Source organism: Lytechinus variegatus, chromosome 1 (genome assembly GCF_018143015.1).
Source record: "Lytechinus variegatus isolate NC3 chromosome 1, Lvar_3.0, whole genome shotgun sequence".
Classification (NCBI taxonomy): domain Eukaryota; kingdom Metazoa; phylum Echinodermata; class Echinoidea; order Temnopleuroida; family Toxopneustidae; genus Lytechinus; species Lytechinus variegatus.
In genome coordinates, this window is record NC_054740.1 from 40,871,396 (window position 1) to 40,899,023 (window position 27,628).

General features: G+C 36.9%; 1 protein-coding gene across 1 annotated transcript; it reads right to left on the reverse strand.

Annotated features, from left to right (window-relative positions):
• Positions 1-756: 756 nt before the first annotated feature.
• On the reverse strand, positions 757-27,570 carry LOC121414112 (trichohyalin-like). The gene is made up of 15 exons (XM_041607179.1): positions 27,467-27,570; positions 24,869-25,002; positions 18,729-18,922; positions 18,062-18,213; positions 17,177-17,235; positions 14,141-14,230; positions 13,602-13,664; positions 13,061-13,179; positions 11,694-11,799; positions 10,871-10,936; positions 9,955-10,053; positions 8,529-8,674; positions 7,698-7,824; positions 6,711-6,833; positions 757-6,028 (listed from the first exon to the last, which is right to left on the reverse strand). Exons 2-15 carry the CDS (start codon positions 24,911-24,913, stop codon positions 2,327-2,329), a joined length of 5,091 nt encoding a protein of 1,696 aa, XP_041463113.1. The 5' UTR covers positions 24,914-25,002; positions 27,467-27,570; the 3' UTR covers positions 757-2,326.
• Positions 27,571-27,628: the final 58 nt, after the last annotated feature.

Consider the following 27,628-nt stretch of genomic DNA (forward strand, 5'->3'; position numbering starts at 1 on the left):
CAACAGGCATCAATTTGGCGCACTGTGACAAAAGCGTGCATCAGCATTGGAATTTTTTTAGTATAAGCGGTAAATAAGCGTAATTCATACAGGAAATTTGCTTAAACCATGGACTCAACCATGGGTTTTCAAAACCACCTTTGTGAATTTGGGCCTTTGTTACAGGAGGTTGCAACCTACTATTATATCATAACTCTGAAATCAAACTTTTTTTTAGTTCTGCTCAAAACTTGTTACAAGACAATAACAGCCAGTAACCCAAAGCTTAGCAATCAACGTAGAACATTTTTTCACAATTGATTCCATTGACTACAATGTACAATAAATCATGAAAATCAAGCATGTGAGTAATCGCTAAACTTTGCGTTACGGGACCCAGACTTGTCTTTCTGAAACTTCACATAGATTTACGCATGAATTTTTATTACCTTCAGAAATTCTGTTTCTAATACTATATGTGTATGTACTGTCGGGTTTTAAAATAGTACAATAAGATTAAATCATTGTTCAGATCTGCACTAATAACCGCCAACTTCTCTAATGAAACCATACATTAAAATAACCGTCAAATGCAACACTTGTCTTTTGCATGTACTACAAAACTAAGAGAATTGTTTGTAAAACTACATAAGAGGGTGATTCACAAACAACTGAAATAAATTTTCAATCAAGATATAGTTTTTTAGTTTATGAATGGTTTCAATTATTTGAGAATTGATTTGGACTGTTTGTGCAACACTCTTATACATGTATAGCTAAGTTGACTATAATTGGATTGCATTACGATCAGTGGTTCTCAAGTAGGATTCTTGTTAATTGCGAGGGCCCTCATTACACAAAGCATAGCAATCAATCAATGATCTGATTTTTCTGATTGATTACATTGATCATGACATGCAATCGACTGAATCGAGCATACAAATCAACTGCAAAGTCAATCGCTAAATTTGTGAAAGAGGCCCCTTCCATGAAGCTTCCCTTTTTTTGTTCTAATTTAATGTGGGCCCAAAATTGGAATACGCTGCATAAAAATTACAATTTAAAACAACCAGTGTGATAATAAGGCAATCTTTTGACCATGATATGAACGAAATAGCAGAATAAATCATTGAGTTATGATAATCAATGACTGTAGTTAGTCTACAAGTACCTAGGAAATTAACAGAATAACATTCATTTATTCATGTCCAAATCACCCTTCCAAGGACCATATTTATTGATTTAATCTCAGCCAATAAATCTCTAGTTTCAGAGAAACCCCTATCACAGAACCAGAAATGCCAACCCAATCAAGAACATTTCAGTATTTGAAAGGCTGAAAATCAGTATTTTGGTAAGAAAATCACTATTTTCACAGAAATACCATAGGACAACACATAAACAGAAACTTCAGAAATCACCAGTATTCTTTCTCATTTTTCAGTAATAAATACTGAAAATCAGTACTACTTGGCAGCTATGCAGAGCAAATCACTGCCTTCCCCTCCCAAATAAATAGACCCCATCTTGTGATATACCCCAAACCCTTAGATTATGATTTATGCAGTCATTTATGCAAACACTAGTAACATTAAGGCAACCTTTTTACCATATTGTAAATTTCTATACCAAATAGCAGAATAAATCATGGTGATGCGGCATAGTACCACAGAAGTCTCCAAAATAACTAAATTTAATCATGGGATCAAGAGTTACCCTGAAAATCTACCAATTTTCCATCATGGAAGCTTCAGCCCCTTATTCAGAACCATCAATCTAATAAAAATATTGATTTAGATTATAAAGATAAATTATTTTTATAAGTTAACAGGTCAATTGTTGACAGTATGAAAGAGTAACTGCTTCTTCTCAATTGTGAATGATAGAGGGAATGTCTGAACATTAAAAGCTCGCAACAATGGAACATTAACACTTTTCATCTTACATATCACTCAATAGTAATTATTTGCATGTTGAATATAATTCCTCCTCACCTTCAATGAAATTGTTCTAAAATGTACCTTTCTTCTTACATTCAGTATTACCCATGATAAAGAAAGGAGATGAAAAATTATGCATGATTGGCTTGTTCCACAAGGTTTGTTCATGCTACTAGCAAGCTACTACAAAATAGCGGATAAGAACTTCTTGGAGTGCTAAGCACTACTCACATCACAGCTTCTTCTATGCTGTACCCTGTACCTTTAACCTTGTCCACCTCAAGATAGCGAGAAGAGAAAGAATAAGAGAAGCCATTAAAACCATGAAGATTTGGTCTTCAGGAGAAGCCTGAGATGTAACGGTTATCCCTGAACGAGGCGGGTTATTGTCACTGGCATAGTGAATGCTAGAGATTGATAGTTGAATTCAGGAAACGTACAGCTGCATCGCGAATCCTGGAGCTGAGGTTGCGTTTCTTCAACCTCTCCTCCCTTGCAATGTTTGCCTGGGCCGTCGTCAGACAGGCAGGGGTCACGTTCTCTTCCCCGCCCCCTTTGTAAGGGGAATCCCGCCCCTGGACACACAAGCTCACCTCCTTGTCAACGTTTTCAAATTGTCTATCACTGCAGCTGCTTTCACTGTCTATCTCATCCTCGATCAGTTTCTTCCTGCTTCTCGTCTCCGGTTTGTGCGCGGGTTCGTCGAGCTCGTCGACGAACTCGAACGGATCGATCTCCGGGGGTTCCATCTTTGCAGGTCCATTGGACAAAGTATTTGAGATGACTGGCTTCTTTTTAGGGATACGGTAACTTTTCAGACTAGGTCGCGGCGAGGCACTAATTAGGATACGCTGTCTCAGTTTTGTGGCTTCCTCGTCTAATTGTAGCTTTTTAGGCGAGATCTTTGACGGGCTGTGGATCTTGATGGAAATCTTACTCGGTGAATCCCGAGTGGGAGTCCTAACAATACTGTACACTGGTTGATCACTGATGTCGTCGCTGCTTCTCCTTTTCCTGTTTTTCGTCTTGCGATGGTGCGAGTCCCGCTTTCGCTTTTTGGACATGCCGTTCTTGCGCATCTCTGCCTCGCGGATGGCTTTCAAAGATATTTTCCGCTTGAGGGATGGTCTGTTGGGAGGATCACCCTCACTGTGTCTGTGCTCCGTGTCATTGCTAGTCACGGAATCCTCAACGGGTCTCAAAAATGGTCCTTCCAAATATTCATCATCCTTTGACGCGCTACACGACGTCTCCGAGCGTGCATCGTCTTTCAATTTCTCCTCCCTTCTCGCTTCAAGACGCAACGGAGACGAAGACCTGATGAAAAAGTGTTCCGAATCTGAATCGTCAATATCCGATTCATCTGCGTCCACACTCCTAGGTGAACTGCAGCGGTCATTGCTAACAGAGGACTCTCTGCTTCGATGTGGGCTCACAAGCCTAAGATTGCTAATGTAATTGTTGTGCTTAATCACAACGCCTTTCGTTCTTTCCTCTACCTGATTCAAATGTGGCACAGGGTCTTCCTCCTCTTCGTCATACTCTTTAATCTTTTCATTGATTTGCAATAGCAAGTCTGTAGCGTCTTCGTCTTCATCAGGCTCTTCTTCCTTCGAACCACCTTCCTCTCTTGTTTCTTCCTCCTTCCCTTCCTCCTCCGCCTCTTCCTCAACATTTTCCTCCATCTCTTCATACATCGCTTCTTTTCCATAATCGTTTTTTCCTTCCTTAATTCCAGCAGACACATTATTCACAAGCTCCCTCTCATCGTTCCCACTGTCATCCTCCTTTTTGTCAACCACTCGTATCCGTAGCCTCCTCTTGCTTTTCCAATTCTCCTCTTCCAGCTCCATCTCTTTTGCTCTTAACCTTTTATTCTTCCAAGTATCCTCCTCCTCCTTTTCCTCTTCTTCATTTCTTGTCCTTAACCTTCTCTTATTCATCCAGTTCCCCTCATCCATCCCTTCTTCCTTCTGCTCCTCTCTCACCCTAAACCTTCTCTTACTCTTCCAAGTGTCCTCCTTTTCCTCTTCTTTCTCCACCTCCTCCTCGTCCCTTGCTTTAACCTTTCTTTTACTCTTCCAAGTTTCCTCCTTTTCCTCTTCTTCTTTCTCCTCCTCCTCGTTCCTTGCTCTAACCCTTCTTTTACTCTTCCAAGTTGCCTCCTTTTCCTCTTCTTCTTTCTCCTCCTCGTCCCTTGCCCTCACCCTTCTTCTACTCTTCCAATTGTCCAACTTTTCCTCTTCTTTCTCTTCCCTCGCTGTAACCTTGGTCTTATTCTTCAAAATTTCCTCTTCTTTCTCTTCATCTCTCACCCTATTGTTTGAATTCCCCTCATCTATCTCTTCTTCCGTCTTCTCCTCCACAACGTCCCTAGCCCTAACCCTTCTTTTATTCTTCCAATTATCCACCTCCTCCCCTTCTCTCTCTAGGCTCCTTGCCCTTAACTTTTTATGCTTGAATTCAACCGGCTTCTCTTCCCATTCCTTCTTCTCCTCCTCTGAAGAGTCCCTTGCCCTTAACCTTGGTTTGTCTTTCTTATTCTCCTCATCTTCTTCCACCTTATCCTCCAGAACATCCCTCAACCTCAAGATCATTTTATCCTTCCTATTCATTTCCTCATCCTCTTCTTCTTTCACTTTTTTCTCTTCCTCCAAGTCCCCTGTCCTTAACCACCTTTCATCCTTCAAATGATCCCCATCCTTTTTCTCCTCCTCGTCCTCTTCTTCCTTATTTTCCTCCTCCATGTTCTTTGTCCTTAACCGTCTTTTATTCTTCCAATTATCCCAATCATCCTCCTCTTCAATTTCCTTTTTCTCCTCCTCGTCCTCTTCTTCCTCCTCCATGTTCCTTGTCCTTAACCTCCTTTTATTCTTCCAATCATCCCCATCATCCTCTTTTATTTCCTTCTCTTCCTCTTTCACTTCATCCTCTACATCTCTTGCTCTTAGCCTCCTTTTAGTCTTCCAATTCGTCTCCTCATCCTCTTCAATATTGTCCTTCTCCACCTCCCTTGAATCTATCATTTTCTTACTCTTCAAATCATCCCCCTCTTCCTCCGGTTCTACTTCTTTCTTAATGTCCCTCGCCCGAAGTCTTCTTTTACTCTCAAAATTAACCACTTGTTCCTCATCTTCCTTCTCCTCCTCCTCCACTTCCCTTACCCTTAACCCCCTTTTACTCTTCCAACTTTCCTCCTTGTCCTCTTCTACTTTCTCCTTCTCTGCTTCTTTTTCCCTCACGCTTCTCCTATTCTTCCTTTTCTCCTCGTCTCCTTCCCTCGATCTTGACCGTCTTCTAGTCTTCAATTTCCTAACCGCTCCTTCCTCCACTTCCCTCGCCCGTGACCTTCTTTTCTTAGTGGTTTCCTCAATCTCCTTCACTTTCTCTACCTTTACCTCTTCTTGCTCCGCTTCTAAATTCTCAGGAGATTCCTTATCCACTTCAACATTTTCCTTCAAGATGATTTCCTTTTCCTCCTCCTCCTTTACTTCCTCCTTTTTATCTTCTTCCTCTCCAGAAACCACCTCCTTCGCCCCTTCTGTCTCCACCTCTTTCTCTTCCTCCTCCCCCTTCACCGACTCCAGTTCAAACTCATCATCATCGTCTCCTTTCACAGCCTCGTCCTTTTCCTCCTCCGATTCCACAACTTCATCTGCCGCTTCCGCTACCTCCATTTTCTCATCCTCACTTTCCTGCTCGTTGCATTCCTTGTTACTGTCTTTTCTCCTTTCCTCCTCTCCTGCGCTCGATATTGCATCGGTGTCAGCACCATTCTGCGTTTCCGCCGTCCTTTCCGAAGCGCCCCCTCCGTCGTTCTCCCGCTCGCTTCGATCGTCCGTATCGCAATCTTTGGACAGCCTATCGTCCGTGTCGCAGTCTTTGGACGTTGACGTGGAAGTGTCTGTTAGTGTAGCCTCTGAGTCAGAGGCTGGCAAGTGAATGGCAAATTTCCCAGCATTGATGGCCCATGCCAAGTCTTCCTCGGAGTATCTGTCCTTCCCAGCTATATGCATGTCATACTGCTTGCGGAATATGCCTTGACTCAGCACGCTCAGCTGACGACTCAGCTTCTCCCGCCGTTGCACCATATAGCAAAGGTTCCGCACCTGGCAAAACAAAACACAAACAGAGGCTGTTAAGCTTTGAGAAGAGTAATCTTTATCAACCAAAGCAGAGCTGCCAAATTGGACAAGACAGTATTTTTGGTGACTTTTGGTCAAGATATCTTCAAACATAGACCATAGAACACATAGAACTGAAAAAAAAAAGAATTTTGAATGAAACGATCAGTATTACGGTTATGTATCTCCTAGCAAGATAATACATTTGGGTTTTCTCTTTATTTTCGCTGCTTATAATAGGAGAATGAATAAAATTTCAAGTAGAGTGGACTGGTTGACAAAGGCAAATGGAGTACGTTGGTATGGGCACGTGCTGAGGAAGGGTGACTGGCATGCTTTAAGAAAGAGTTTGAGGTGGGTGGTTTGAGGAGGGGAAGGCCAAAGAAGACATTGAAGATGCAAGTGGAGGAGGAGAGTAGGAGGGTTGGGTTGAGGAAGGAGGAATGGATCCACTGAATCAGGGAAGGTGGAGGGTGGGGTATAAAGGCGATTGCTGCGAGTAAGAGGTGAATCCGGCCACCCCCGTTCACGGGGACAAAACCAGTTTCAAAACTTTGAATTGATAATTATTGATATACATGTATTAGTAGTGGTTCTAAGCGTAAATGTGGGCACATCAGTGAAGCCTCATAATGAAACAAATTCGACAGGAAAACTGAACACTCACCCTTTCAAGATCTTGTCGTAGATGTACAAACATCTTCATCCTGGCAGTGAGGTTGTATTCTTCATTTGACCCCATGCTGCCGACTTCCTTGGTCGGCGTCACTAGAGGTTTATTGTGACCAGACTGAAACAAAAATAATGTTACCATGGTTACATGTATTTTTAATTTTGTGGTTACAATTTTTCAACATCAAGATTACAATTTTTTCATATTATGTTCATAAGTTCTTTTTTTATTTTTCAATATCATGGTTACACACTTTTTTAAACATTCCTCAAAAAGGAAAAAAAAATTGGAGCACTCTCCCCTAACATACTGTTTACATTTCTGTTTGCATAGTTGCTTTATTAGGCATCTTTGAAAAGAATAAATCATTGAATTTTGATGAAAAATATAAAATCAGAAGCTTGTGATTTGATTAAAAAGAAAAATAACATATTAGGTTGGTATGTTTACAAGTTTTCAAACTAATGATTTAGCTGCTGCATAAGAATAATACTTCAAGATGAAGACATTCTTATACTGGGACTCCCCAAAAAGTGGAACAGAGGAAGTATTTAAGTATTTTTTTTTAATTCAAGGATTTATTTATTTATTTTTTTGCATCAATGCTTACAGCATCTTTGGATAGGGAATGAAAACAAGATCATGAGGTTTTGAAGAATTAAAAAAGTCAAAGAATTGTAAAGGAAAAGTACTTAACCAACAGTCAAGTGCCATGACTGAATTGAGAAACTGACTTCTCTTCATAAAATCCATGCGGACAGACTAGAAGCAAGTAGAATAGTGGAAAAAGGAATGACTGAGAAAGTCAGTCGATCAGGGGCCTCTTTCATAAAACTATGCTAAATTTGTCATTACTGTAACTACTATGGACACCTTGATTGTGATTGGCTGCCAAGTCCTAGTAGCATAGGAACTATTTATGAAACAGGCCCCTGACTAATCCTCAAGCAAGGAGAGAAGGAAAAGAAAAGGAAAATTCACCTTTCTTTTGAGTTTCCAGTACTCATAGACCATGTCTACCATCTCCACATCGTCCTTCATATTAAGAGCAGAAACAATGTCCTTTAACTTGGTGTAGCGGTAGAACTCTTCGGTCACTAGCTGAATTCTGTTACACACAAAAGAAAGTCAAATAGAAATTATAGCTCAAATTCTTCAATGCATAGTTGTTCTACTAGCTTGATGATGTTTTCAGTGTCAAAAAGTTGGAGATACTTTCCAATATCCCCATGTGACTGGATCATTAAAACAGCTATTTTCACTCATATTGAACATGTAGGACACAGTATCTTCTTTAAACATTAAACTCTTGATTCTTACATTTGATATTTATTTCTGCAAATTTATGTCAGAAGAAAAAAAATAATAATACCGAACCTTGACCAGTTTTTGAGGGGGTTGCTCTTTGTTGCAACGGTTTGCAGTTGATCATGGAGATACACAATAATCAATGAAATCAATCGTATCAACCAATAATTGAATTGAATTTTTAATTGGATTTGTATCAAATCTCATTGTCAAGTATATTTACTAGTTATATGAAATAGTACATCACATCTGAACAAAAACATTTGATTATAATCAATCACTAAGCATTCTGTTATGGACCCTGGGTAGTGTTTCACAAAGCTGTTTGTACGTTACACGTGATTTTATGAATGACTGGTGATACTGTGCTAGGAACAACATTGACACCAATGTAAACTGTAGGGTGTTCCATTTACCATAAGAAAAGATCACCAGTCGTTCCTAAAGTCGCTCGTAACTAATACAAACAGTTTTATGAAACCCACACCTAATACTACAACTAACCTTATTGCTCTTTCATTAGCTCTCTCCTCCTGGGTCATTTCTTTGATATCTTTCTTAGGCGTACCATGAGCCTTGTCAGGGGTCCCAAGCTTACCATCGATACCATCCATCTCACGTCTGGCTTTGGTGTGCTTTTGGCAATACGACTGAAATCAATCATAAATGTGTGCATAATGATAATAATAAGGAAAATAATGTCATATTTTACCAAGAATAGCCACTTCAGTTGCAAAAAATTGTTCTTGCTGTGGGCTCCGCTTAACAAAATGCAATATTAGTATTACCCCAGCTTTAGCATTGCTACCCTACAACTAATCCACTCACCCACGACACCTTTAAATGATGGAAGCGAAAAAAGAAACATAATGAAAAAAAATTATGAAAAAGCTTTGTAGAGATAGCTAGGGTTTTTAAAATTGGGAAAAAGGATTTCTGACAGAAATGAAATGTCGATAATGCTTACCTATTGAGTGTGTGACTTGCAATGTATGTACATTTACTTTGCAAAGGCAGCAGTACAGTTTTTTTATGAATTAGTCCTTATTTGCCTAGAAAGTTTCCAAAATAAAATGCTTCAGGCAACCATCGCTTGTAGCATCACCCCAAGAGCCGGAAAAAAAAATTGGAGATTATTACCTATATAAGGCATTTCAGGAGTTAAATAAAAGTCATATTTTGCTTGCTACTTTCAATCCGAGAAAATGAGGTAAACATTTGCCTTATTGCCCTCCCCGAGCTTTGCCCATAGGACTCCTGTACAAAACAGAGGGCATTATTGGCCATATTTCTGCTAGTGCGCTTGCGCAGGAGGAGCCAATTATGATCACTAATTGCAGTATTTGAGAAATCTGGCTGGAACCAGTTTATGATCCAACGCATTGTAGATAATGTGCAGTGTGGCCTGTAAATACAAACTTAACCCAAACGCAAGATTTCTATTGAGTTTTTGTGTGCGCGCCATGCATCATGCGCGACCGCAAGGTAACCATTTTCATCACAATTGCTTACTAAGGTTTCTTCGCTAAGTTCGTGAATAACCTGAAATCAGAAGTGGTGATAAGCAAACAGGCATATAAATTGTTCCAAATAATAGCTTGAATTTCACATTGTACAGCCTTAGGTAATAATAATATTGACTGGCTCTTCTTTCGGGAAACGTCAAATAAATTGCCCTTAAAAGAACCATATTGACCTCGTCTAAAGACTCAGGCCAATATGATTCTGTTGCGGGCAACATATTTGATATTCCCCTCAAGGCCAGTCAATATTATATAAAATGATTAGAAAATCAATATTCCACACAAGGCAGAATGATATTTTGGATATACTGCATAGATACTTGCTATGCAAAAAAGTATCCCTCTGAATGAAGGAAATAGCCCCAAAATTCAGGAATTGCCCTGATCTGAAAAATATCTGAACTTACCCTAAACCTGACATCTGCCTCGTCATCTAAATATGTCTTCATTTCTAGACCGTTGCGGAACCCACACGTCACGTGATACGCAGTCTTGCAAGTTTTCACCTACAAACAGATAACAAACACGATTAGTAATAATGACGCAGAGCGGCTGTTGACGCGCTCATGAGCTTCAAGAAATAGATTTATTGAAATTTTTATCTCTCTCTCTCCCATTGTGGGGTAGCAGTTCTTACTCTTGCCTTGTATCAGAGGATTATGTGCTTGAATCCCACTGCTGCCTTGCGTCCTTTGGCAAGGCCTCAATTCACAATGCCTCTCTCCACCTAGGTGCTAAGTGGGTACCCAGTATGATGTAAAAGCCTGAGGGCCTTTTTCTGAAGTCGGGTTTAAGTTAAACTCAGGTTTAAAGTTGTAGTTTAAGTATGGGAAGCCAAAAGTATCAAATTTGTTATTAAGTTGTATGTTTCTTATGTTTACTGTGCTCTTTCCTGATTTATCGATGGTGAAGCCAATAATCTTTCTATACTTCCTAGACAATTATGAATGATTTGAGAGCTAAATGGGCTGAAGTATGATATCTCTACTGTTAGTGATTTATGTAACAATTGGCTCGCCATACTTAAACCACAACTTTAAACCTGAGTTTAAGTTAAACCCGACTTCAGAATACGGGCCTATATGTTTAGCAATTGAGTCTTGGAACTCTTGTTGGAATGTTCCCGAGGGAGTGGAGCTATGACATCACAACAAGGGTGCAAGATGCATGTATAATGAAACACACAAATTGCATTTCCATACCCCACTTCTCTCCTGTTTAATATTAATTTTGATTAGTTTCATTTTGGACATGAATAAATGTTAGAGGAGTAACAACCATTTGATCACTTGGAAAATCCAAAATGAATGAAACGTTACTTACCGAACACTGTATACAGGCCCCTGTTCTTTCTCTGCATATGACACATATAAGGGCCCATCGACTTGCCTAACATAGCAATATGGAAAAGAGAGCATCCAATCACCAAATTTGTTCAAGAAAATTAAAGATATTTCATAAACTGAATTAAATTTGACAAATAATCCTGAATGAATCTGAAATGCATGCGAATAACTTTCAAAATGCATTTCACAAAACCATTGCTAACGTATTTCATCTATTTTTCTGCTTTTATCAAAACTAACTTTGCAGCGATGAGAATTTCCCCCTTTAATTATAACCACATCATTGTACATCTAAATTGGCCAATTTCAATAAAACAGACATTGAGAAATTAAGAATTCTTTGCTAGAAAACACATGCATGCATGCAAACTTTTCCTAATAAAAATCTTACTGAAACAAAGAAAAAATAATATCATTTTGGGGTAACTACACATTAAAAGTATACTGCACAAGTGCATATACTTTTTAAAAATCTGATTTTTGCTTTTGATATTTTGAACATCAACAAAAAAAGATCCGACTAAATCTGGTAAAATCTTACTGGTTGGCAGGTATGGGTGAGCACATGCGGGGCAGTGCAACATCACTCCCCAGAAAAAGACCCTACACATAAATCAAATGCCATGCTTAATTTGATAATATCTCAACTTTACACATTTCCTCCCGAAAACACTTGAAACAGTGTTTCCATTAACAAAAAATAAATAAATCACTATGGTGGTCATTTAATTGGATTCTGCTATATCAAGAGAGTGTTACCACAAACTTCATTCATGTCTAAGAATAGATAATATACTTACAGGAATTTGTGATATTTTAGTGATTGGTTCCATCCGCTCCACACATCCAATGCTGACCTCAGGAACCCATAGAGCACAGCTAACATGTGACCACTTGGTACCACTCCTGTGGGGGCGTAGGATAACAAGAAGCATTTACAGTTACTTGTAATTCTTGTACACGGAATTTCTATAGCTCTATAGTTAAATGTATACTATAATAATAATATGCAACATTTATATTGCGCTTAATACAATGTCTCTAAGCACTGCGTACAATTACCCACTTGCAATTAAATATAAACTAATGGAGTTGCAGCAAATAATTATTTCATGAGGAAGTCACCATATTTTTACAGATCTAGATCTTTTATATTAACATAAATTTATCGCTGTGAAATCATGAAATCTTAGCTGAAAACTGATAACCTGAAGATCAATAATACAGAAAAGCATATGTGGGACAATGTATTAATGTTGATTGGAAATACACCTGACATTTAATTGAATGTCGTACTTATTTTGCTAATTTCTCAGCATTCACACATTTTTCTAACATTTAGCACATATTTCTTTATTATACATACAAACACTTGGATGGTAATTTCATTGGATTCTGTTCGAACTCATTTTGAGTTTGATACCACAACTGGCATTTATCCTTAATTGTAGCTTTTCGTATGTGGTCTCTGATGTGGAGTGATTAAAAAAAAACACCTCAAAAATTGTTGGACACAGGACTATTATATGCATCCTGAAAGAGCATCTTCTCCCATATAATTTGAAACCATTCTTTTAAATGCAGAATATTTACGCTCAAATAATCATCAAGGTATTCTTTGCTGGGATGTAAAACTTGATTTGTGCCAAAGCACGGCATGAGTGAAACGAATGAATCCATATGTCCATGAAGCCATTATCAATGCACAAATTACAGTAAAATGAATTGCGAATAACTCTACACTCAACATAAAAATTGTTCAATAAATTTTTCAAATTAATTTTTGAATAACAAACACAAAAAAGACAAGTTGAAATATGAATTTGACTTATTTCACAAATTTCAGATGTAAACATATAATACAGAAATAATATATCACAGGATTCAACATGTCATATCAATCAGATATGGCATCATTTATCTAAAATAATACAAGTGATTTGAAAAAAATAAATAAAGTGAAATATGAGGGAACCTGCATAAAAGCAATGTTTGTTCAGTCTGCAGGATCCAAAAAATGAAAAGTTTTGATATGTAGGAGAGGACAATACAATAAAGTAAAGTTATTTGTTGTACTGTAAATGGGAGTTACAATCAACAGTAGGAAGTATGGCAAGGGCAGCCATGTTTTTGGTTTTGATGGAATAAAAGTGATAAACAGGTTTACCTTGTACTTTTCATGGCACCTCCTTTGATACCACACAGTATACACTGAGGTTGTATCCCTAGGGCACACGTTCTACACATCCAGCTTCCTTCTGGGACATTCACTATGCCGTAACATGCCTGGAGAGAGTAAAGGTCAAATGTCTCACGATTTGTAACTGCTACTTATTTTACTAATACTTACACTATTACCGCCGCGGACACCACCACCACCACAAGTACTACAATAAATACTACTAGAACTCCCCTCCTCTTCCTACTACTACTTCAAAATGTATACGTCGACATTGTAATTTATTCATATCCACTGATATATACAACATGGAATTTGAAGCAGGAAAAGAGAGGAATAACAGCGAAATAGAGAAACTGAATATACAGAGAAAAAATAAAAACCCAGACAAACAATATTAAGGCAGAAGGACATTATATTAATGCAAATTATGAAGAAATCTTTGTATTTTTAGACCCTGGAATATAGTCTTATCCCTAAATATCAATACTGATTATGGCGATGACATTCCCAAGGAAATTCTACCTACCTGATGCACACAAATGTCACACTTGTCACAGAAGACCATTTCATTGCCTTCTTCACTATCAGGCTAAAAGGAGAAAAACAAACAGGAAAGAGAAATTAAATGATGAGAGTATGTGCATTAGCTAAGCTGATACATGTAGTACATTCATCATTAAACAAGACTAGACTTCAACAAACCAACCAAAGCAAGGCTTTGCTAGACATGTCACGTTTATGTCATGGAACATTGTTGTTTAATAAAGACAGACTGACTTTTACATACCACAAACCAGAGGGATGTGCAATTTTTAGTCAGACTTCTTAAAATTTTTGCGAATGTCCATTTTTATAAAGACTTGTTATAATAACAAATGCAACATTTCTATAACAAATTTACCAGCAGCCAATTAGAAGGTAGGATTTAAGTAGATTTTATCTGTTATTACGACAAGTTTTATCAAACAGGTCCCTCGTCTGGGAATAAAAGTGTGTAACGGAATGCGTTTCAGAAATTTTGAATGTTTTTCCCAATTTCTACATAGATTTCAATGTACAACTCACCGCTCTACAGACATCACATATGACATCTTCATCATACTCGATACCAAGTCCTTCTTCAGTCTGCATTGCATGCTCCATGTTATTGTTGCACTATTAATGGAGAAGAGAAAGAAAGGTTACTCGGTCAAAGTCAAATTGCTTCTTGGAAGAGTTAAATTACACAACATACACTGTCCAGAGAGGCGTTTCATATAGCTGTTTGTAAAGTTCTTGCACGATTTCACACAAGGCAGGAATCCCTCTTGTTAGAGGTTTATTTTCGTTTGGTCCAATGCCAATTTGTCCCATTTGCCAACTCGTCGACTATCATTTGGTCCACCATCAGTTTGTCCAATATCAACATGGTCTATTTGCCATTTCGTCCACTCACCATTTTGCTTAAAAACCAGATGGTCCCATAGCCTTTAAGTCCATATACCATTTGGTCTAATTAGACTAGGTGTTAATGGGGCAAAATGAATGAAAATAAAAGGAGTATTAGACCAACTGGTTATGAGACGAAATGGTAATAGACCAATTGATGATTAGACGAAGTGATGATTGGACCAACTGTTATTGGACCAAATGATTGTTAGACGAAATGTTGATGGATGGAATGGCATTAGACTAAATGAAGGTAGACCATGTGGTGTATGGATGAGTTGGCAGTGGATGAATTGGCAATTAACCTTGAGTCAGGGCTAGGTCAGCTCACAATGGGATATATTATTTAGCACAAGAGAGAATATTTCAAATCCATTTTGGGTGATTATTAACATAAAGAGGGTGGACTTTAATGCAGCCTTATTTCACATGCTGAACTGCATGAGAGTGTTTCAAGAAGTATCTGGTTAGTGAAGATCACTGACTGACTAGCTCTGAGCAAATGAGATGCAAGGATTTCAGAAGCTATTAAAGGTCAAGTCCACCCCAGGAAAATGTTTATTGGAAATGATAGAGAAAAATCAAACAAGCATAACGCTGAAAATTTCATCAAAATTGGATGTAAAATAAGAAAGTTATGACATTTTTTAAGTTTCGCTTATTTTCTCACCAAGCAGTTACATGCATAACTCAGTGACATGCAAATGAGAGAGTTGATGATGTCCCTCACTATTTCTTTTGTTTATTATTGTTTGAATTATACAATATTTTACAGATTTGACAAGGACCAACTTGACTTAACCATAAACTGAAAAATAATAATCATCCCACATTTTTAGGGAGGAATGAAATTTGTTTCACATGACAATGAGAAAATTAGAATTGTTCATATTTTACAGAATAAAACACAAAAGAAATAGTGAGTGGATGACATCATTTGCATACTGACCAGGATGTGCATATAACTGTTTTGCAAACATCTAGCGAAACTCCAAAATGTCATAACTTTCTTATTTTGCATCTGATTTTGATGAAATTTTCAGTGCTATGCTTGCTGGATTTTCCTACTTTGATTCAAATCAACTTTTTAGTGGGATGGACTTGTCCTTTAATAATTTTCAGTTAAAATCACCGAGTGTGAAATACACCTCTGTTCTCTCTGTCCTGGGGAGTCCTTCATGAAGCATCCGCTCAGTGATTTTCACTGACCGACTTGCTCTGAGCCAATCAGATGTAAGAATTTCAGTAGTTTATAACAATTGTCAGTGCAAATCACCCACTATTTGTATCATGAAATGCTCCCCTAATCTAAACCCCTCGAAAAAAGTTTGGAAATCTGAGTTTGGCCATCAATTTCTCCCAACTCCCAATTTGACACAATACATATTTGATTTCATTCAAAAGATCATTTAATTCTCTTTGAAATAATACCATCCTTGTTCCCATAATACCATAAAGTAAAGAGCAGGATTCAAAAGTGTTGGATGAGGTCTGAATTGAAAAGCTGCAAAACAGGCAGAAATGGTCATGAGGGGTCAATAAAGAACATGATTCTTTTGTCTGTGTCAATAGAGATGAAAATCCATTCAAATCAAGCCCCTGCTTCTTCATTATTTATGTTTTGTTGTGGTTTATGTAGTGATGGTTTTGTGAGATAACATGGTTTGAGTTGTGGTTCGGAATACCCATGCATGTTTGTTTTTTTTATGTGTTTGCTTGTGCACATCGAGGTGTGTTTGATTCCATGTTAATGTTAAGGTTTCAAGCTACACTAACTGCCTCCTTCAATCCTGAAGATTCTTGCAGTATTGTAGTACTGGGGACCGGCAGGTGCAATGCACTGGGTAAACATCCTACTCTTTGATGAATAGTGTATTGGTTTTAACGTGCATAGGTTGTGACTCTCCTATACACGGGACCAACATTTGCGTCCTTTCCGATGGACGGAGTGTTTATCCAACTGCATTCACACCCGCACTAAACACAGTGGTGAGGCACGCTAACAAACAACACTAGCATCAGATTATTTTATTACACATCTTCCGTCATGCTGCGGGACTCGAACCCACGCACGTAGAGATCTATGATCTTATCCGGAACAGGCGCTCTAACCAACTGAGCTACGCTGCCTACCATGTTCAGGTGCATGAAAACAAAATTGAAATAAACTTTCAATATTGTGTAATTTTGCAACTTTTGAATTTTGACCTTGCCCCACTTTTCAAGGCACTGCCCCACATTTCAAGGCACTGCACCTCCATGTGGACCATAATCATATCATGTAGGGTATCATTTAAAAGAGAATAAAATGATCTATTCATTGGTATCAATCACACATTACGATTCACTAAAACCGAGGAGGGATAATCCGTTAAAATCAGATTTCCAAACTTTTTTTGAGGAGTTTAGATGTCATATCAGAGTTTTAATTTTGGTTAACTTTGGAAATGACCAACAAGACTGAATATCCTGAATCATGGATATTAGTTTTAATTATTAACAAATCCATGAATAATGGAAATCTTTGTAAAAATCAGGAGCTCACAGTGGAATATACAATTAGTCTCCTCTCGAGACGAACAAAATAAAATACACCTCAATGGAACAGAATAAAATACACCTCAATGGAACAGAATAAAATACACCTCAATGGAACAGAATTTATAAACCTACCTGTACATCACATTCTGAAATTATCCTCTCCATGGTCAGTTCATTGATCGGTTCATCGCCTGACATTAAGACAAAAAAAATAATACTCAGTAACATCTTATAGATTGTTAAATATTGATAAATTCCTTACTTATGAAGTACACTGTCATTATCTATTTGTAGGTGAACAATCTAGGCCCCCATTCCTCAGAACGGAGACCATTGAAAGACCACTGAAAGACTTAAAATTGGTGAGGTCTAACAACGGTCTTTAAGATCACTGAAATTTGCCATCTCTGTGGAATGGCTCAGATAGACCCCTCAAAGACCTCTGAAAGACTGATGGATATATCTTGTCTCACTGGTCTTAGACTAGTCCTATTGAGATCTTTCAACTGTCTTTCAGAGATCTTTCATGCAACAAGTGATCTTTCAGAATTCTTTCCATGGACTTTGCCTGGTCTTTCAATGATCTCTCGAGTCTTACAGTGATCTCCGCAAAAATCTTGAGAGACTGCCGAAAGATCATTGAAAGACTATTAAGACCTTTTAAAGTTCATCGAAAGACCGCTGAATGACTGCTGAAAGACCACTGAAAGACAATTTTCCTGTAAGACCGTTGTAAGACTGTTTTGAACTGTTTCAGAAAGTTTTGGAGCCCATGAAGAGTTGTGATATGAAAAAAATGACAAAAAATTGACACTTTGGTTTAATGCAAGAGAATACTCTCTATACACATGAAGTCCCTTTTTTCAATAAACTTAATTTGAGAGTTGATACTAAAAAGTGTTTATGTAATATTTACATTGCGTATTATTGAAAGATGCTTTTCAATGGAGTTTACTGCAACTCTTCAAGGATTATAACATCACTGACAATGATAAGCTGGTGAAGTTCTTTACTGACCCATATCTTCTCTTGTCATGTTGATTTCACCAAGCCAGTGGACGTCCACTTCATCTAAATCATACTGACACATGGCGTCTTTCTTCTCAGGTGCGTCGGCATCATCTTCCTTCTCGTCATCGGTATCGTACCCCTTAATCAACTTCTTACTCCTGGTGGAGAGACAAGTGAGTAATGAAATTAATAAAATTCATGTTGTGTCTACCGACTCCAGACCATTTAATGAAACAGGCCTCTCTTTGTACTTAGTTCTGGTAGAAGTCAATAAAATACTTAACATTTCGCAAGCATGAAACTTCACCAAGATGTAAATTGTTATATATGCTCATTTTCTGAAAAAATTCCAACAAATGAATTTTACAAGTACAGAGTAAAGCTACTAAATACTGAGGGGAACTCTTTATAATATTTCAAAGGGCCAAAACCATGATTTATGCCGAGTTTGTGTAAAATGAATATGCATATTTCATTGCACACACACAAAGAAAAGTCCAACGAAATGCAAACTTTTACCAAAATGCGTTATATTCATGCTTAAATGAAGTATGATCATACAAAAAATCTGCAGAGACAACGGTCTTGTACCACGGTACAATTGAAACCACATTTTGTGGATTTGGGCATACATGAATGACCGATCGAAGGAAGGAACTTCTTCTTAACTTACAACTTGAAGTCGATGTCTTCGGGTTTCCTTATCTCCTTGATGTGAGCCTGAGGAATAGACCGGGGATTGACGGGCACCTGGACACCTTTCTCCCATTCCGGTTTCCAGTTGTCCGTCATGATCATGTACTCGTCAGGCAGGAGCTGGGAAGAGTCTGGCAGCTTCATGGCGCTAATCAGATCCTTGCGGAATACCTGGGTGGAAACAAGAGAGGGTACATCCCAGTGTGTATCACTTATAAAAATCTGAAAATCATTTAGAATTACCCCTTTCCAACAATAAAAAGTTATTTTCTACAGCCAAAAATATGTTGAAAAAGTGTTGATTCAGACAGGTACATCATGTATAGTCTGAAAAATAGCATCCCTGCCCTCAAATGCATTTCATATCTGTCAAGAGATTTATCTTTAAGATCTACAAATTTGCAATAACAATTAACACTATAAAAAGCTACTAAAATCATTCAATTTTAATTGGCTGAAACTTGAAATGTTTAAATTGTGCATTTCTTTTTATAAAAATTCGTTATGAAACATAACAAAATGAATGATCTAGATCACATTAGTGCAGCTCAACACCTAGTGAGATTCATCCCAAGACAAACTTCTTTCGTTCAAGTTTGGTGCAGTGTTGATGTAAATATTGTCCTAATACCTACACCAAAGGATCAACACTGCATTTGAGAAAAAAAGCCACTATCTGTATGAAATCCCTATGATGTACATGTGTATCAGACTAACACCAACAACAAAAAGAGTTTAAATTGATACGTACACAGGGCGCGACAAACCTGCTTGCCCGGGGCAAGTGAAAATGACGTGCGGGCAAGCATTTCTCAAAGTCCATTGCCCGATCGGGCAAGTGGTTGTTTTGGAAATAGAATAATTAAATATCAGTTGACCCTCTAAATTTCCATATCTTTTGGATAATCACAACTATCACTCATATTATGTCAAATCAGTAAAAAAATACAGTGGAAACTGATGTAAAATCAGCGCAAATTACCGATAATTTATCGCCAGGTACCTCATTCGAAAAACCATGCCATCGCATCTTACGTTCTATGTGCGCATACACTACTATCTTGTACAATTTGCCGATGCAAGCCCCCTAAAGTGGCTAAAATTTCAAATTTTTCAAAAATCCATGAAATGGTCATCTATTGCCATAATACCTTGAAATTGTTTTGATTTAGTTGGAAACTACCGAGAAATTAAGAACATTCATCTATTTCTTGACTCTGATTTATGATGTTATACTCGGTAAATGTTTTTTATTATTGTGGTCCCACGTGTAGACTTTCATGGTGTTGACCATGAAAAAAAAACATGTGGGACTACAAATTGTAGTCCCACATATAGATGAAAAAAATTTAACGCGTGCAACATCATAAAATGATGAAGAAAAGACAAGAGAGAGGTGAATATTCTTAATTTTCTTGATTTAAAAAAAATTCAAGGAAATATGGAAAATAAATTACCGTTTCATGGATTTAAAGATGCAAAATGTGAAATTTTAGCCACTCCACTTCTGACTTTTTTTTATAAAACAATTTTTTCAGAGTCAATAAAGAGCTGAATATTTTTCACTAGCTTTCTTCATAGTTTCCAACTATATGAAAAAAATTCTAAGGATATATGGCACACAGATACCCATTTCGTGGATTTAAAGATGCAAACTATGAAATTTTAGAAACTTTTAGTGAAGGGTTTTTTAAAAAATCAAACGCTCATAAAATAGCAAAACATTTTTTTTTTTTTTGCGTTGCTGAAAACATCCTTTTAAATATGTGTTCTTTTATACTTTACATGATTCTCAATTGTTGTTATTTTGTATGACCTTTAAGAAGAAGAGTAGTGCCATCATAATGAAAAAATAATAAAAAAAAATTCTAGAGGCCTGCATACATGTACTAGATGATAGATCTGTGCAACAAAATTTTGGGATGAAAAAACGATGCATTGCTTTATTGCCCTACATTGGTAAACGCTAAAGTACATGTACCTTCTCCTTTCCCTGCCGTAAAAGGAAAATCAATAAAATATTTAAATGCATGAAAGGAAAGTGATACTACAGATACTGAATCATCTACAATGTAGGTTGCTCTGAATGAGGATAGCAAAGGCAAAAAAATTGTTACAAGAGATCCATATTAGCAAGCGGGTAGAAAAATTTAAGATTAAGTTATTACATGTAACCTCTTTATTCCTTTTATCAATGATTTCAGCATTCTTTTGTTAATGTGTTTGCTCCCACCTTCTCTTGTGTGCCTGGAGCATTCTCATGAATGTACATAGTATGTACATGTAAGTAGTACATACAGGTATATACGTACATGAACTTCGCCGTTAATTTCATTGCCTTGTAGAAGTAGATAATTTAATACTTTATTTCAACTTTAAACTTTCAGAGAAAAATGAAAAGATTTGACTCATAAAAAATAACAAGGGATCTGCATGGGGGGGGAGTTAAAAAAAATATATAAAGTCTGACTAAAAGTTGCACAACATTAGTATACAGGACTCCTAAAACGCATTACCTCATTAGTCAGCTCATGCCCAGAGAACGCGATGTCACACACTACTCCATAATGATAAATGGGATTGCATATAATGTGCAATGAAAGCATGAATTCAAGTCACATGTAACTCTTTGTGCAACAGCCCCTCATCCAAAAATGTTCTTTGATTATTAGATGATTATTTAACTTATGGAATGTTACCTCATGCAAATTCAATTGTATAATTACTTAAAACTGCCATCAAAGGAGAATGAAACCATTGGAACAAGATAGCTTGTGTGAAAACAGAAAAAATCAAAGAAACAGTTCAACAAAAGTTTGATGAGAAAAATCAGACAAATAATGAGAAAGTTATGAGCATTTGAACATTGCGATCACTAATGCTACGGAGATCCTCCCATTGGCAATGCGACAAGGATGTGTGATGTCACTGATGAACAACTTTCCCTTTGGTGGACTATAAAATACCCTCAAAATGTCTCTTTTTGCTTTTTCTTACGATTATACAAACTCTTTATCCATAATGTATTCTTAAAAAATATGTATTACATGCCCTCATGTAAAAAGAACACATGATCTATGGATAGATGTGATAAAAGAGGCAATTCAAGTGAAATATATACTAAAGTATTTACCCTCCCCCCTTACCTACAAACAAATTCAAGCCAGAAATAACATTTATCCAAAGTCTGACTGAGTCCCCCCTCCCCTCAGTGATTTGAAGAAGTTCAAACTTGCAGTACCTTCTCAGCTTACATTTCATGGGGTTTAAAACACCCTCCAAATTCATGTACTGTATGCAGAACCCTCAGCTCATGAAAGTGACCCCCTCTCCATTGCTGAAGTACCAGTTCCTCAATTGAATTGAGTGCACAGATTGTAAATATTACACCTTTTCCTTCAATTGTCTTCTTCTTTCACAGGGTTCCCAGCTTTTCAAGAAAATTCCCTGATAATTAAATAAACCCATTCCCAGTTTCGCATGTTTTTTGAAGTTGTTGCAGTGAATTACATGTATTTTCAGTATAAAAACAATAATGTAAAAATTATTAGTACCACCTTAACCTGTCATTCAATGGATGTTGTTTTGACAGAAATGCAACAAAATATAACAGAGTCTGACTGACTACCGTGCTTTCAACTTTTGGGCTGATCAAAATTCCCTCATTTGAGGCATTTTCCCTGATTTGAGGTACATGTATTTGTTATTAAATTCCCTGATTTTTCCCTGATGGGGAAAAAAGTAAAATAATTTTCCCTGATTTCCATAATGGGCTGGGTACCGTTTCAAAACCATCATTTAAATCAAATATCTGGGGTCCATTTCATAAAGACTTTACAGCTGTTGTAACTTTACCATTCTGCCAACTACCATGGTAACAGGGCACATCAGCCAATCAGAATCAAGATTATACCATGGTAGTAGCCATGACGATAAAGTAACAACAGTTGTAACACTTTATGAAATGGGCCCCTGGTGGGTGCTTCATAAAGATATTTGTAAGTTACGAATGACTCCACCCATATTGAACTGGTGACCCCTTTCTTATGCAATAAGTAGGCATATCTCTGTGTACACTGTAGCTGACTGAGCAGTAAGAGCATAAAGTTGCGTGTAACTGTAGAAACAGCTTTATGAAACACACCCCTGGACAGGTTCCTGCACATTGAACGGCTTTCAGTTTCAGTTTAGTCTATTTCAACTGTCAGATTAGGACAAAATCTACAGAAATACAATCATTTCCTAATTACTCTTGTGAAAGCGAACCTGCATGTATCCTCACACTAGAATCTGACTTGAAACTGGTTCTGTACTTGGGGGAAACCTATCAAAAAATCCATTCTTTTTAGTAGTAAAATATTGAGCTTAAAACAGACTAAATTGTCAACTTGTCTGCCTGGATCCATCAATGATTTTGGCTTACAAATGAACAAAAATAAGGGGGGAAAAAAACATGCAATTGCATGTAAAAAAAATCCACCCCAACAAAAAATTGATTTGAATAAATAAAAGAGAAAAATTTAACAAGCAATACACTGAAAATTTAATCAAAATCAGATGTTAAATAAGAAAATTATGACATTTTCAAGTTTCGCTTAATTTCAGTTATATGCACATCCTAGCTAGTATGCAAATCAGGAGAAAGATGACATCACTCACTATTTCTTTTGTATTTTATCATATGAAATACAAAATATCAGAATTTTCTCCTCATTTTCAAGTGATACAATGATTAATTCCTCCATGAACAAGTGGAATTAGCATTCTTAATTAAATACTTTATGGTTCAGTCAAGTTGGTCCTTCTTGTCAAATCTATGAAAAATGAAATATTGTATAATTCAAACAATAAAACACAAAAGAAATAGTGAGTGATGGACATCATCAACTGACTCACCTATTTGTGCATATCAATGTTTTGTGAAAAATAAGCGAAATGTTTAAAATGTCCTAACTTTCTCATTTTACATCAGATTTTGATGAAATTTTCAGCACTATGCTAGTTTGATTTTTCTCTATTTATTCAAGTCAGCTGGGGTGGACTTGACCTTTAACATGGTTTTTACTATATTTCAAGGGGGAACAAACATTACTACAACTGGCAACGCTTGAATACCAACATTTAGATCATTGTGCAGCATACCAATAACGGCCATGCAGTTAAAGGACAAGTCCACCCCAACAAAAAGTTGATTTCAATAAAAGGAGAAAAATCCAACAAAGATAACACTGAAAATTTAATAAAAATCGGGTGTAATATAATAAAAGAGTTATTTTAAATTTCGCTTAATTCCATAAAACAGTAAGATGTATATGCACATCCTGGTCCAAATGCAAATGAGGGGACCGATGACATCACCAGCTCATTATTTCTTTTGTATTTTATTATATGATATAAGAAATATTCAAATTTTCTCCTCATTGTCATGTGATGCAAAGTTTTATTCTTCCCTGAACATGTGGGATTACCATTGTTTAAACATTTTATGGTTTGGTCAATTTGATCCTTATTGTCAAATCTGTATTTACTCAAATATTGTATGATTCAAACAATAATAAACAAAAGAAATAGTGAGGGACATCATCAAATTTCTCACTTGCATGTAACTGAGTTATACATTTAAGTGTTTTGTGAAAAATAAGTATAACTTCAAAATGTCATTTTTTATTTTTCATCCGATTTAGATGAAATTTTCAGCATTATGCTCTGTAAATTTTCTCTATCATTTCTCTATTCTTATCTATTGATTCAAATAAATGTTTTTCTGGGGTAGACTTAACCTTTAATATGCCACCTGACATTGACTGTACTGGGGAGTGTTTTATGAAAGGCTTTTCACTGACAAATATTACAAGCTACTGGGATTTCTGGTTACCTGTGATTCCTGGTTTCTACCCAGTTCAGTTGTCTAGCTTACAGGCAAAAAAAAAAAAAACCTTTCTTTTTATTTTGGGGCCTACATTTTACAACTCACTGCCCAAATCTGCAACATTGGAAAATATTAAATGAATGGTGATTTTCCTGGGATCCTTTTTGAGTTTCCATGTCTCTTTTGAGCATTCCGGGGGGCAAAATCGCCCAAGACCCCTTGTTATTTTTCTTCCCCTGCTAGCTTACCTCCGCAGGTTGATTGGAGCTGCCATGGCTGCTAGAGCTGAACATGGCGAAAGTTTCTTGCTTTCCTCCTCGATGTCAATCCCTATGTTTCTTGTGTTTTCTTCTCACCAACCAACTAGCAAATCAGGCTGGCCCTGCAAATTGAAAAATAAAAACATTGATACGTGCAATATAGAGTACACTTTGATTAAATCATTTTACTTTGCAATAAAGAAGCAATGCATTCTGCTCGCATGACGGCATAAATATAACCATTTTTCTACCACTTCCACTAAATACTGCTTAACTTAGTTAATAACTTAGGAATTTGTTGTCACATTCTGATGAAATTTTCAGCATTTTGCTCTGTGATTTTGAACACTTACATGTAAGTTATTTTCAGCCCTGATTACCCCTTTAATAATATAATTTTTTCAGTTATCAGTAGAGGCACTGGTCCAAAATTTGGAATTGTCCCAGAAAACATCCTCATAAACCAAGGCAAGTGGTGTCTTGATAAATGGGGATTAACCTTGTTTATGGGGACAGGTTTTTTTTTCACTTACCCCTGCGGGACATAGATGGCAATTACAGGAGTTGAGAGAGCTAAAAATAGATTCAGTGACCTTAATTCCCCCAGTTCACATTTATTTTTCATGACTTGCTGTCTTCCAATAATAGAGACCTTTCGTTTTCTGTGACGAGCCATGTGAACATACAAGATTAAGGAATTTTAGGAGTGCTGCACATGCGCAAAGTAATATGTGACGAGCCTTCTGGTTCACTGCCCAAATCTGTGACTCGTATTTGAGGGTTTTGACGTTCAGTGTCATAGTGCTAGAACAAGCGCTAGTTCGTACATGATGACGTTATGCAAGCTTAGCAATAATGAATGAAGCCGCATCAACATTTGAGTTTCATTGATTCAGCAGGGCTGGTAAACTGCAAATTACTGCTTGTTACCAGCTTTTCCATTACATTTAGTGTGTCCTGTTTTCAGACACTACATGTACATATCCGATAGGTAATTGATGTTCTCTTTCCAAACAACTGTGTTTTTTCGGCTTTTTGAGCAAGAGTGCAAATGTTGCACCCACAGTTGCCCCAATGGTTTGTAGCGTGATGCTACGCCTTAATAAACTGGGATGTTCCCAATTTTCTGACCAGCACCTCTACTGGTTATAGGGTCTAAAATTATAAAAGCCAATAGATTAATAAGATCCACTGAAATTAGACCTGGGGGTCATTAGTGAATAATAAAAAAAAAATTACTAACTTCACTTGGTTTGGTGAAATGTTATTTCCTGCTGGACCTACAATAAGTGAATATAACAAGTTTAACGTGAACTTGCTAATAATAGCAAGTTTTTGCTCGGTGACAAATGGGGCTTTCATTTCAGGGACGCAAACGTATGGGTATGGCTAGACCAAAAGCTCCTGTATCTGTTTTATTGATTGTTCTGCTAAACTCTGTTGACTCCACTCACCAATTACAGAGACCGAAGTTCTAACTCGATCTGTACAGGGACTCAATGGCCATATGTTTATGTATTAAGTTCAAATAAACCCGGGAAGTAAAAGTTGGGCGACAGCCCAAGTAAGTCCGTTTTTTATCCTTTTAAGTTTATTTTTCCCCGTTTTGGTGCATTTCAGGCCAAAATGAAATAATAATCTTTATTTTGATCCATTTCTTTTTATATATTTTCTGAAATAATGATAAAAATCGATAAGCCCTCTTCAGGGGGATTTTGCATTGTTAACCTCGTAATGGTGGCTGCACAATCGCGAGCTGTCTGTGTACGAGGAGAAATTTAATACAATTTAAATGTTAAAAAACTCCTCGAACAGACGACTGCCAGTTGTCTAGCTTATGATGAGCCCTTTCAAGATTTTTATCCTCATTTGTTGATACAAAAGAATGTTTACAATTCTTGATATCAAGAATCTATATTGAGAATGAAATATTTTATATCCATGTGCGTCTGCGTCGCCGAAACCTAGTTGTACGTCGCTGAACGATATCTCACCGTTAGCATTTCGGTTGCAGTTGAATTAAAAAGTGTGTAGCTAAATGATAATGTAACTTAATTGTTAAAAATAAAAAAACAAGAAAATTTATTTTCCAGCATTTCCATTTGATTTAACGTTAGATCTACTGTCTGATTTCAGACAGGCATGATCATCGTTTCACAATTCACTTTCTCACTGTGTTTTACTGCTCAACAGACAACATGCAACAATAAAACTTAAAAGAAAAAAAAACACAGCTTAAATTACAGAGCCCTAATAATATGTTAGGACTACACAACAACATACACACAGCCTTAACAAGTACTCGAGTCCCACACTCTTTCCATTTCCCAGTACATGAACGCTACATTCATACACAAACGCACACACAAGCATTCAAGTTTATCGTGCAGTGTCATGACCTCTGGTATTTTTACATAGCCAACGGTCACCAGCTCATCATAATACTCAGATAGAAGGAAAACTTATCTTTTCGGAACATTCGAATATATAAATAATGTGTCGCTCGAACAACAACTTCAAAATTTTGATGAAATCAAGTAATATAAGTAATAATGAAAAATACAAAAATGTTGATTTTATACTTACGACTCAAGCCATACTGTTACTGTTCGTAATAGATTTTCTACATTGATGCGCTATTGGCGCCATACGTAGCATGCGTATTGACCTTTTTCTGTGCAGTAATTGTATATTTTACATATTTTACATTTCATTTCATTGCATGATTTAATTAATGAATAATCTTTA